This window comes from Morone saxatilis, unplaced genomic scaffold, assembly GCF_004916995.1.
Source record: "Morone saxatilis isolate NCDOM2014 unplaced genomic scaffold, NCSU_SB_2.0 Contig14, whole genome shotgun sequence".
Taxonomy (NCBI): domain Eukaryota; kingdom Metazoa; phylum Chordata; class Actinopteri; family Moronidae; genus Morone; species Morone saxatilis.
In genome coordinates this window covers 4,460,922-4,474,667 of record NW_023339696.1, presented here as the reverse complement: position 1 = coordinate 4,474,667, position 13,746 = coordinate 4,460,922, and the positions used below count along the sequence as shown (strand labels likewise).

The 13,746-nt window shown below is 43.4% G+C and overlaps 1 protein-coding gene across 1 annotated transcript in view; it reads right to left on the bottom strand.

The window, feature by feature from the left end:
• The window catches only part of LOC118323069 (glutamate receptor ionotropic, NMDA 2B-like), an 86,221-nt gene extending 77,692 nt beyond the window's left edge, over nt 1-8,529 (bottom strand). The window contains exon 1 of the mRNA XM_035654989.1: nt 7,897-8,529. Within this exon, the coding sequence (XP_035510882.1) occupies nt 7,897-8,511 (615 nt within the window). The 5' untranslated portion in view covers nt 8,512-8,529. The remainder of the gene's footprint in view (nt 1-7,896) is intronic.
• Between the last annotated feature and the right edge of the window lie 5,217 nt (nt 8,530-13,746).

The following is a 13,746-nucleotide window of genomic DNA, read 5'->3' as shown; positions in this document are numbered from 1 at the left end:
CATATGCATGCATGCCCTGTGTACACACAGAGATACAGAGACACATTAGCTTTTAGCTGCTGGCTCTAACCTCGAAGATAAAGGATATGACATTGGCTAGAGGAAATAGATTTGTAATTTGTGATACACTAGGAGTGAAAAATAATTAAATACAACATATTTTAAATCAGAGATATTCTCAAGCAACCCACTTGTGACTAATTTAAAAAAAAATAATAACAATATCAATATCCCCTAATGAATATCACTATCACAAGCTACACTGGGTTTGAGGACAGACATAACTACTTGTACTAAATTAAAATAAATAATTTCCACACCAATCATATGAGAAGCTTCAAACATAAAAATAAATCTAATTATCTTATTATGCTAGAGCATACTTCTCTGCTCTGCAAATCAATTGTCCTTTTAGTGTTTTAAAATTGTATGGTTTCTTATTTTATTCATCATTATTGTTTTATATTTTGTTTTAATAACATTGTAATGTTTTTTTATGTAGTATTTCATAATTTTATTTATTTTTATTGCTATCTTTTATTATCTTAACTACCCATCCTCTCCCTCTCCCTCTCTCTCCCTCTCCCTCTCGATCTTTCTTTCTCCAGAAAAGGGGAGCACACACACAGTGGGTTGTCACATTTTCTAAACCAGGACAATGAGAAGGTAAAAAGAGACTAGTAGTGGGACATTTCCATCATAAGAAATCAGGCTTTACCAAGCCATACTGCACCAGGAAACCCAGTTCACAGGTTCTGAATATCTTTCTATAGATGTGGATACAGCTGTCTGAACCTAAGATTTTCATTAAAGGAAACCCCTTTTTTTATGTTATTTATGGTCGGCATAAATTCTGTAATTACCTCTCAGTATAGTAGGTTTAATTGTTAGTGGTGGAGTCCGCCATTCCCACACTAGATTCAGTTTGACTTCACACAGACAAGAAATTCTTGGGAAACTACATATATATGTACAAAAGAGGCAATGTGTCTGTCACAGAGGTTAGTGCTGACCACAATCTATGGACATTTTCTGTCAGTAGATCAATTTAAATTAATTAGTAATATTAATTAGTTAAATATTGCATGATGTAATGGAAGAGGAGGAAGCAACTAGAGTGCCGTTGTGGGGAAAACTAAAGCACTGTGTGCAGCATGAAATCAGATTGATGTTCCTTATGGCATGATGAAAGGCAGATTATTGAGTGACTTCTTTATCAAAACAATGTGTGTTTGTTTGGCTGCACTATAAACAGACACACCAGCTGCTCCTCTGTTTTATTTGTGTTGAGGAGTGTTTGCTGCCCACAGAATTCTGGGACAATAAGCCGTTCACTGTTACCACTGGCAATCACAGGTGTCGCCAAAGTTTAAGTGGAGCTAGCAGTGCTGCCAACCATTATGAGCATTATCCTGCATTTTGAAATACTGCTGAGTAAAAATAACGAGCTAAGTTAGAAAAACAAAGACATGCCAGCCCTTACTTTATATTATATTGCTTGTAGAGAAGGAAGCATTCACCTTTAACATAATTAGGTCCAGATCCAATCTCAAAGATCTAGGGGCCGATCAAGGCGTTTTTTAACCGATCGGTATTGGTTATATTGAGCTATAATGACCTGATCCAATCCTTTGTTTTATGTCAGCTGTCACACAGGTGTTTTTACTCGCAAAGCTTTCATGCAATTTGGGCTGTCTGTCTCTTCTCCATGCTGAGCTCTGTGCGCAGATGCGCTCCTGCTCAGCGGAGAGACAGACAGCGTGGAGAGCCACTCACTAGGCCACTGCAAGTGCAACAGGAGTGAACATAAACCCAACAAAAGTAATTTATTAATATATTCTGCACAAAAGATGTACAGGAAAATACAGTTCATTGAGGTAACTCAGGCAAAGGCTGCACCATATCAACAAACACTGCAGGCCACTTTTAAAGGGAGAGAGAAATTCCCTCCAGACAGCGACAAGACCAAAAAAGATTACATGGTGGGTTTGTTAGGCAATTTTATAGCCTACTTTGTTTTTCTGTAAAATATAATAAAACATTAAAGAACAGTTTGGATGCAAGCAATTTTTTCTTAATGCAAAGCAGAACTATTCACCTGTATTATCTCGGAAAATACAAGTATCGGATCGGGACTCGGCATCGGCAGATATTATTAAATTACTATAATTAAAATTAAAATTTCTATTCGTTTTTTATGACATTTCCATCAATTTGTTTTAATTTTTAAAATTTTTTGCTGTTTCACAATATGTTCAATCAACAATTTCATTTGTGTGGTGGTAAAAGAAAATCTAAATTCCCAAAAACCAGCGTGGGCTGCTTTGGTTCAAGAAGTGTCTCTAAGAGAGGGAGTGGAATATGTTGCACATGTTGCATGCCAATACATAAACAGTTGTGAATTCATGATACTTTCTCATCTCTTAATTTTAGTACTTAATATACAATATTGTTAAGAATAGTTCAATAAATAAGGATTCCAATAGACCCAGTGATCAGTGTACGTCAATACTGCTTCAAGCTATCTGGGATCAGCCCCAAAAATCTGATCGGAGGACACTCACTAATCCCAGGTTTATCTGAAAATGTCTAGATTGAGAATTTTCAGGTGAAATTTTTGCAATTTAAAACAGCAATATGAGAAAGTGCTGGAGACACGCAGACAGAAAAACAACTAATAGAGGTTTGTCTGGGAATGAAACTGGACAACAGGAGCAGCAAAAAAAAAGGGAGAGAGAACATATCCAGGATGAAAGGATACATCAGAAGGCTGTTACACAGAGTTTGCTATGCTTTACTGGACACTGTAACAATGAACTAAACAATTATGTGAGAGAGATGTGAAAGAGACAGGAACAGAGAGACAGACAGGAAAGACAAATAAAAACAAAGAGAAACACTGAGAGAGACATCGGGCACAGGAACACTCGCTTTTAATTCTCTTATTGTTTGCAAATGCTCCTAATTGCGTCTATGTTTTAGCAAGGATGCGGTGCTGCCAAGCTGAACAGCACATTACATTAATAGAGTACAGGACCTCAGTGATTACTACAACAATAGGTGCTATCGTAGGACATTAATTGGGAATATAAATGCAGGCACATTTATGTTCAACCCACTGGTCTAAAACCCCAAGAGTACGTGGCGAGTGTGCCTCGAACGGGAAATGACGCCTAAACAAGTCGATTACTTTGTAACCAAAAATTAGGGTAAAAGTACATACAGAGGAAATGGGGAACATGTTTCTTTGGAAAATGAGGAACGGACGTTAATTGCACCTCTGAATTCACCCCTGCGCTGTGATTAAACGGTTCACACACACACACGCACACATCCTCCACAACAATTATCACTGGACACAGTTCAACACCAATTCTACACTATCATCTAGCACGCTTCCTCTGAAGAACACACACGTACACACACACACACACACACACACACACAAGGATGGCAAAATCGCTCTCTCATTCCTTACAAAAGGCTTGGACACCCACAGGCAAAACGACCACATTTGAAACGATGAAAAGCCTGAATTATTTGGGCAAAAGTTAATTGATCACATCCTGCTGTTTTGTTCCTGGAGAAGGCTGCCAGTTACACAAAAGATGGCAGGGAACAGCTTTGTTTGTGTGTGTGGAAGTGCCTCGCAGTGCATGCATCCCCATTTGTGTTTGTGTCGTGTGTATGTGACGATGAAAAAGCAGCAGCAGCTCATGGTGGACCTAGTTTAGCATTTCTTCCATTATCTATTTAATATTCATACATTAATTGCCTTTGTAACACATGTCTTAGCATACATTTATGAAAACACATGTGTGTGGGCGTGTGCATGCTTGTGCTGTTTTTATGTATCTGCCTGCATATGTTTTTTATGTTTGCAAATGTTATTCATATTATACTATAGTTTCCCTCAGGTCATAAGAGTTGGCTGCTGCTTCTTTTTCCGTTAATTGCTGACTATCTTACATTTAAATCCTGTGCACAAGTGGATGCTATCTCTCTCCTAATCTACAGCACCAGCAGCCTCACTTACAGATTAGCTCGCTGTTGGTATTATGTAGTGGCCCTGGGGTGATCAGCGACAACTACAGCTATTTGTACCACTACAAAGCCATACCTTCTAGACAAGCTGAGGAAAATGGCTCACTATGTCTTGATAATATGAGCATTAGCCAAAGCTTTAGATCATACTGATTACTGCAGTCCAACAGACACTGTAAGGGGACGACAAGCAGGGTGGTGCTGGAAACCACTACAGACAAAAGACTGGCAACTACAGCCATGTTGGCTAGGTAATGACACACACAAATCCACTCACACTCATGCACAAGGACACACACACCCTTAAACTCTTGGATGCTTTCCCTCTCCGTCTCCTCCTCCTCCTTTATCTTGCCTTGTCTTTCACAGATGTGGGTACAGCTGCGCTCTATCCATCTTTCTCTCCTCCTTCATTCCTCCTCCATTTAGGCTGCGACTTCCTGAGCAAAGAGGCAGCCTCTCTTTTTCATGTAACATTGGCTACGTTGGATAAATGGCGATACACCTGCTGCTACACTCCCTGCAAACACACGCTCTCTGTCACTCTGCCTTTCCGTCTCTCCATCCCTGTGTTTCTCAGTCGTGCGGCCGTGCACTCAGTGCACTCATCCTCTTACTTACTGCCCAACCCTCCCTCACTGATCTTATTCATTGATATAGATGTGAATGCCCTTTGCCTCCATCCGTCTCTCTCCTTTCCCATCCACCTCCGTCTTCCTCTTCATTCCTTGTTAATACTGGAGCCGCCTGGCTTCCTCTTCTCCATCCCTTCATCAATTTAACTCTCTTACTTTCAAGCTCATACACAAGTTCACTTTTTCTCTGCACTGGCAGCAACTACAGACAGAACATAGTCACTTCCCACTGGCAAGCTGCATGTACAGATGCAACCAACTGTGGTAGTCCCACTTTTTACTGTTGAGCTACTGCTGCAGTTTTGCTCCAACCCCAAGAGGAATTGTTCTAAAAAAAAACCAGTTTTGTTCTTGTTACGGATGTCAGAAGACTCACAGAGTCGTAAGGCTGATTGAGACACAGTTATGATGCAATGAAGCTGGACTGGATGGGGGACTGTATCTGCCATTGGTGCACAATGCCATGCTTAGCTTTGTGTTTCATCACCACAAACACAAAGTAACACTCATTGTAGATGCATATGTGAGCAGAAAAATGTTATTCTGATTCTGATTCAACCTGACTCTTCACACGGCACTACAGTAGCCCACTCCAGAGGGTACACTTTATGGAATTATCTTGTACCGTTCCTCCAAATTCTTTCCCTTTTCAGCCCGCACTAAAAATCAAAAAGCTGTATTCTCCACCCTCTGTGTCGCTCCCTGTTATCATCCTTTCTCGGATATGTAATGAAAAAGGAGGGGTTGTCTTGCAAACTGTAATAGCAGCATTTGGCCTTCAGTTTTGACGGTGCAGGCATGTGTGTGTGTGTATTTATGTGTGTGATGGAGTGAGGCCCTAAGATAAACACCTCATATTGCAATCCCTATTTCCCAATCTTTGTCCGTCCATTTCCTTGAGCCACTCACTCACAATAAAAAAAATACACACACTGCAGCCCAATTCTTCTTAAGCTCTATAACGGGGCTTTCATTCTCCCTTCCACAATTACTCTCTATCGCTTTTTCTCCATCTCTGCTGTCCGTAAGGAAGAAAAGTTTTCTCTCCTTACTCTTTGTTTTCCTCCTCATCTTTCTTTATCTCTCTCTCTGCATCTCCCACTCACTTTCAGGTACATTTTTCCTGCCCTCACCCTCCCTCTCTCTCCTCCCCGTCTGAACGGTGTCTGTCTCCTCTTCCGCTGTCGTCTCGGCCCTTGTTCTCTATCCTCATCTGTCCATCACCTCTACAGGCAGCCCTCGTCCGAAGTCCACCTGATCTGGCTCAAGCCAAACTAACGCCTGTCTCTCCTCCCCTACCCGCTTTCACTCAAAGTAGAATTTCTTCCACCTCATCTCATCTTCACTATCTCAATTTCTACATTTTCCTCATGCCTCTCTCTCTCTCCCCCCGTCCCTCTGATCCTTCTCTATCGTATTTTCGCCACTCCATTGTCTCAGCCCATTAGGCAGACACAAATCCGTTTGGAGACTGAGCCTTAGCGCAGCCCCGTCCTCACTCTCCTGGGCCCCGGTGCAGCCAGGAGGAAGCTCTCAGGAGAGGCAGACTCTGGCTTGTGGCCGGGGGGAATCCATTTAAACCTCTGCCACAAAACACTACTCTTTCCTGGTGCTTGGTGCACTTAGGCCACGTGTACTTAATGAATGATACTGTCCCCGCACACACACAAACACACACAAAACACACAGGCCCATGCATTCCTTAACTATCCCCCAACTGTTTCCCTTCTCCCCCCACATCCCAGCATCTTTCCTTGAAATAAGACACAGACATACATTTTCACATAGCATCCATGCACCTGGAGGGAAGTTCTAAAAGATTTATATGTATGGAGGACACATGGTTTCTGGGGCTGGGGGTTAAAGACGCATGGGAGCTTTCAGTTGAGGAGCATGTATGAGGTAGGTATATGTATGAGCATTGTGCTGGGAGAAAATGTGTGTACTCTATAGCAGTTTTTGAATGTGTGCTTGAAGGAGTGCAGTTTTAAATGGGAGTGGACGGTTCCCTGCCATCTCTCTCCTTAGAGCTCTAATGAGAAGGAACAGAGAGAAGAGTTTCAGTGGTGGCCGCTGGCCCTGCCACGTCACTGCGACTCATGTCTCTGCTGGTACAAAGACCTGTTGACACCAGAGGGTCAGCAGTCAAACAGTGAACCAAACAGCGCCGAGCAAGTTCTCGACAGCAGAAGCAAATGTTGTCAGTGTTTTAATAGAGGTTTAACTTTCCCAGCATTGAAGCCACGTTGAATTTCGTTTTTCCTTAACTGGTTATTATTTAATTCAGGCGGATTTATGCACAAAGTACCAAATGAATGAGCTGATTTTGTGGAATGGGGTCCAAGCCCAGATCCCAGGCGGACACAGATAAAGCAGCAGCAGATTGCTTTATCCCATTAGGCAAGGCCTAGTAAATAGGCAGAGATCTAGCTCTCTGTTCTGGTGCAATCTCCAGCTGATCCTGTCACTGGCATCAGCACTGTTGGCAGTGTGTCTTTCAAGTCAGACACCCCGGCTTACCCCGCCTGTCTGTCTGTCTGTCTGTCTGTCTGCACCCAGAGTTAGTACTGATGCAGTATGGCAGTCAGGGATGAGATGAGAAATACAAACCAGTCAAAACTGTGTCACTGTTTGGGGCAAACTTGATATTAAGAGGACAATAAAGTAGCAAAAAGGTTCCAGTTATGCAGGGCACTTCTAAACAACGTTGTCTGCACCAAGCAGAGGCCCTGCTGAATCTAACCAGGGACTGTGAGACCAGTACATCCTTAGGCCAAAACACTGCTATAATTTAGAAAAATGCACAGCAAAACTTCTAGTTGTTTAAGCTGTGTAGCCAGGTCTTTACTTCTTTCTTTTGTTGATTAAAAATACTCTGAATGGTGATGTAATCTAGACAAGACAAGATTTCACAGGTGGGACTATAGTAAATACAGCCATGATTGACAGCAGCCAGTCGGAAAGAAATCCAAATCCGTTATTTATTGTTACAACTGTCAAATTAAACATTTTGTGCAGTGCGGCAGTGCAGGACTCTACATTAACCAGTGCTGACCACACAACACTTTCCATTCACTGTTTCCAAGGTGAGGCCGACTTTACATTTTAACACTCAAACCACCCACACATTCTTCTTCGCACAATTACTGCAAATGTATGCTCTGAACGGTTTGAAAATGTGGGCAATTTTTCACAAGAAAAACTTTGAGTGTCCTACCTTGGCAGCCATGATCATGGAGGAGCCCCCACGGACTCCGAGGATGGGGATGTGGGTCTGGGCGGAAATGAAGTCAAGGATTTGGGCGATGGCCTCCTGGTCGGTGTCATCCCCAAACACCACACCCTGCAGCCAGTGCTCTGTCATTAGGTCACAGATGCTCTTGATGATGCTTTTAGGGTCCGTCTCATTCATGGTCAGCACCTCCACGTTGGGTGCCATGTGAAGGAAGTCCTCCTTCTCCCGAACCCCAGTCAGTGCCATCTCGCTTGAGTTGCCCACAAGGACAACGGCGATGCTGAGGCCACGCAGGATATTGGGCAGCGCCATGTGGTGGGGAGGGGGCTGGGGGATGGGGATGTAGTGGCCGCCACCGCCTCCCCCGCCCTTCTCTCTCCGTGAGTGGCAGGCCGGGGGCAGGTGGAGAAGGCAGAGCAGCAGGAGAAGGAGGGAGAGGCAGAGAGAGGCGCTGGTGCGGCGGTGGAGTGACGGGGGCGGGGGTGGATGTAGGGGTCGGACTCGCCTCTCTTGCTCCTGGGTGATCGAGGGGGCAGGGGAAGAGGCCCCGGCTTGGCCGCGAGGCGGGGAGGAGCTGCGGCAGCCGCGGACAGGCATGGTGGAGGAGTGGGAGAGTAATACCTGGAGAGATAGAGAAAGGGAGGAACAAAAAGAGATGGGGAAAGAGAGAGAAGAAAAAGGAGGAGGGGGAGGCAGAGATTTGATAAAGCAAGATGACAACAGAGAAAATAAAGGGAAAAAGAGAGAGGTGGGAGATGGAGAGAACGATATAGAGGTTAACATAGCGCCATGCAACATTGATTGAATAAAGTGAATTGCCGAGAAGCAACATGCATCATATGAATCAGTGCATATCAATGTCAGTCCACAGAAATGGGGCATTGAAGGGGGAGAATGAAGGAGGAGAGGGAAAGCTTGTGGAAAATGAGGCTTTAAAGACTTAAAGAGGGATCAGAGGAGAGGTCACACTTGATACACATAAATAGTACATTAAACACACACACACAGATACATGGTACGATGGCATTTAGTTTACGTATAATCTCACACCGATCAATAATTCATGTGCGATGTTCTGAAACAGCATTATGGTATGTATTATGGAGGATATAAACTCTCCCTCCAGATGAGATGCTGGCTTCTTGACAGGGGACGACAGGAGAGCAGTGAGGGAGGGAGGGAGCAACAGGGGGAAGGAAGGAGGGAAGGAGGAAGTAAGTCGTACAGGGAATGCAAACAAGAGAAAGGGCAGATGGAGGAAAAGACTTCTCCACGCCAACTCCGACTGACTGACAAACTGTCTGGAGCGAGATGAGTGACACACCAACCCGAGACACAGACAAACTGACTGACGCCGAAATTGATTAAGTGATTGACGGCAGAGGCGCTCGGAGCAACTCGCAAGAGTTTGATATGATACCCGCCCTCCTCCCTCAACCCCTACTGGCCTAGTTTAGCACTCGCAGCCGTTGCCTGTCCATCTGTCCATCCTTCCACCTCCCTCACACGTTCTACTTGACCGTATCTCTCTCCGACTCCCTCTCCTCTGTGCTTATTTATAGAGCTTTTCATTAATGGGGATGCAGAGGGGAGGATGGGCCATTTGGGCCTTGTGAAAACACAAACAAAAAGAAAGAGGGAAAGGGGAAAGATCCAGAGATGACAAGAGGAGGAGAGGAGAAAAGAGATGACGGTAGCAAGGTGAGACAACGGCAACGCAGCTGGAGACAAAGGAAGACATGAAAACAAAGCTTTCTGAGGAAGATGTGTATGTTCTCTGTATGTTTACATCCTTGTGTGTGGGAGGACATGTGTCCTCTTGAATTTCTCAGCATATAGTCGGTGTAGGTGTACAGTCGGTGGGAATAGATGTTCACTTTGGTTTTGTGGGCAGAGATACCCAGGACAGTGGGGGTGTAGTTGCTCATAAACTTGTTCTGAGTGGTGTATTGTGTGTATATCTCATACATGACTGCCTTTAACAAGGCAGATGGAAGGTACAAAGAAGAACAAAAACACTAAAACAATAACCACCCTGTGAAGCTGACAGCTAATAAGACAGGAAATGACAGAGAGGAAGAAAAAGCACGAAGGAGATTGAGAGAGGGATAAAGAGATGTATGCAGAGATGACAGAACAACTTCTTTAGGGAAAACTAATTGCTGGAGGTTCGTCAGCTCTAATTACAGGTCCCTGTGTTAATAGTCAATTGCACACCACTCTCCAGGAAGGATGGAGAGGTGGGAGGGAAGGAATGAGGGAGGGACGATAAGAGGCACGAGGAGACAGAGAAGGGGGGGGGGAGTGGGAGGAAACAAGAGAGACAGAGAGTGTAAACCAAGGGGGGACCTTGGTGAGAAGCAAGAAAGATAAAAGAAAGCCGAGGGGAGAGAAAGAAAGAAGCGACAGAAGACAGAGAAAGGCAAGAAAAAGGAATGGAAGAGAAGAGAAGGAGAAAAAGTCACTGAGTGAGACAGAAAGAGAGAGAGAGAGAGAGATGCCCTCTTTGAATCTGGACTTCTCTGGCAGCACTCTGTTTCCATGGCAACAATTAAAATAGGCCTACATGCGCACACGTACAGACACAGTTGATGGACACAGAGATACACACTCACACCAGCACACACACACATTTGGCAATAAGCATTGATCATGTAAATGCAGTGATGTAGTCCGCCGTACCACTCACTCTGCTGCAAGTCCTTAAAATGGCTTTATTTTATACACCAAGTCCTCTCACACACACACACACACACACACACATTACCATAGAGACCTCTGACACGTAGTACATGTGAACTCTCACACACACACAAACACACACAAACATAGAAAATACACTCTTTTTTATGCAAACACACACACACCCCCTTCTCCCTGTTACACAGAGTAGCCTGCAGCCGCGCAAATTCACATACACCCCCCACACACACACACACACAGGGTACAGATTATATTAGCAAACGCACTGTGAAACTACAATGATCATTCAGAAAGATGAGGCCATTAAAAAGTCCCACAGTGAGTCAAAGCATGTCTCATAAAGAAACACAAAGGGCGTGTATTAAACTGTAGATTACACGAGCGAGGTTATGACACTAAATGACCCCATTTCCCCGTCAGCCAGCCCTCGCGTCTCACCCACCATTTGCTCTATTAGCCACACCAGCGCACACAGCATCCATATCAGTTACACACTGGTGGACCGCAGATAGCCTCTACCAGCCCAACACCCCTGAGGTCCAACCCCCCCGCTTTTCAGATTTTCCTAAACCTTGTTGTATGGGGAACCTTTTCTGAATGTAACATATTTAACATGGGGAAAATGTGTGTTTGCATATATTTGACAGTGTGTATACATTAAATTAAAAAGTGGAAGGACAAAAATGCTTCAGATGCAGGAAAACGGCTTATTTCTACAAAGTATTTAAAGGAGTTTGTGGGTACTTCTCACTGATCACACAGCCTTACAAACTCCTATAATTCAGATGTATTTAACAACACCTGTATGTGTTATCGAGATACAAAAGAAAAGAATAGAACAGCTGAAACAATTAGTCAGTTAATCGATTGGTTCAAATCAAAGGGCTATTTAAATCAATGCTTTTAATCATGATGATCATTTATATCATTTTTTAAAGCAAAATAAATAAATAAAAATACTGGTTCCAGATTTTCAAATGCAAATATTTCCTCGGTTTCTGGTGGCATTTTAAAGCCTTGGTTTAAAATCTGAAGTATCTCTCTCTGTAATTAATGACTAAATAAGTAACAATTTAAGATAAGAAAAAGAAAAAGCATCAGCTCATCTTTCTTGGTAAAAAAAAATTGGTATTAGTGGTAACACCTGTGTTTACCCTACAATTTCATGTCAAAATGGTTGCTGTGAAAAAGGTCTATTGCTTGCAAGTGACTGCAAGACCATGTGGTAAACATCTCAAAAGATATTGGCTAATTTTTAAACCACATACAGTACTGACAGACCCAGTGAAACGCTCTTAAAGTGGAAACAAACAACATTATTACAAACAAGTAACTGCAGCAGGGTTTTGTGTCAGGGAGGAGTAACGGTAATGTGAAGAAAACAGTAGAAAAAGCATGAGTCTATATACAAGTCTCACTTATAGGGAACCAATCTAAATGTGTTATTCTATAGCCAATCAACATTTACTTCATAATTATAAGTTAAAGCAAACAAAGTTGTCTATTTACACTTTAAAGGATATGAAACCATATTCTTACTAATTACAGCAGGATGAGGGAGAGTACATTTCTGTACTGTTCTGTTCCGTCCTTATTACCTGGTTATGACTGCTTCACCCTCTGTTACTGTATAGATGCAACAAGGCATCGGCCAATTAGGTAAGAACACAGTGTTTCAGGTAGTTACCCACCCCAGCCAAACAAAACCAGGTACTAAGTGGGCCCACATGGACAATAAACGGGGTAATAGTCATTAATGAACGTCAAGGCTAACATGGCTCATATCACTGTAGAGGAAAGTTGACAGAGCAGGGGATATGAGGCAAGACGCAGATATTACAGCTCTGTAATTGGCTCCCCTCTCTCCAATTTCTTTTTCTTTTTGTCAGCTATAAATCACACAATTATAACTAGCAGGGAGTCCACGCTGGGGCTCTGCATGTGTCAAATGTAGACCAACTATTAGAGGACAGGTCAAACAAACATTAGCTACGCATACACACACAATCAGGAAAAATTGCCTTTCAAGTCAACCAAAATCGCCTCGCCTGGCCTTACAGGTGAACAAACAGGCACCATATTGTTCAAGTTTTGTATTTAATATATGTGACTGAACAGCACTCTGTTCCAATCACAACATATTCTGCTCTCACAGTAATAAATCCACACAGGACAGGAGGCATTACTGCCGACAACGGTTTGTGCGCTTGTGGGCAGTAGAAAAGTGTGTGTGTGTGTGTAGTTGATGAATTTGGTTTGAAAGGTTGTGAACAGTGCTAGCAGTGGCTTGCTCTCCCTAATGCATTTTTAGAACTGACATTTGTGTTTTTTGTTCAACTGAAAGCCAGCAGAAAAATGGAACCTTAGTGAGTAACCTAATCTTTAGCGATGAGATGTCTTTGATTTGAAATGGATTCAACGGCGGACGGCACATGACAATATTAAAAATACGTTCAGTCCGTGGTAGCATTTCGAGAAGGCAAGACCTTTTTGCCCTGGGGAAGTGACTGGGCCACAGCGCGGGTCACTGCGCCGTATACTGATGAGAGGAGAAATCAGCTGGATACTGGAATCGCCACCAAACCTGCAATACGTGAGAATATGAAACAAATGCTGGTCTAATCGGTGAACTCATTATAAACTGCTCTGATAAATATTCATGCAGCCTGTCTGTGCAGCCTGCTGTGGAGGTGGACGGTGGGGTGTGTGTGTGTGTGTGTGTGTGTGTGAGATGATGTGTTTGGACCTGTGTCTGTACATGATGTTCTGAAGCAGCCACTCAACAGCCCCCTCACCAAAGTAGACCAGCCATGCTTTGCAATCACATGTTCACTGAGGCTCCAGGACCAATCTACTGGCATAATGGTGTCTATTTCCAGAAAGAGGGGACGTTGAAGCGCCCATCGCTCTCTTCCTCCCCGATTCCCTCTTTCCCTTTCTTTCATTTTAACTCTATTTATCTCTTTCTCTCTCTGTTTTATCATTTTGTCTCTTCGAACAATGCTTCCTCTCAATTCTCCCACTTATCGCTCTCTTGCGCTCGCACTCTCTAGTCGCCCTCTTCTCATTATGTGGTAAGTGTCAGGTTTGTCGATGGTGTTATTTGCATGAAAACTGGAGGACAAAGGC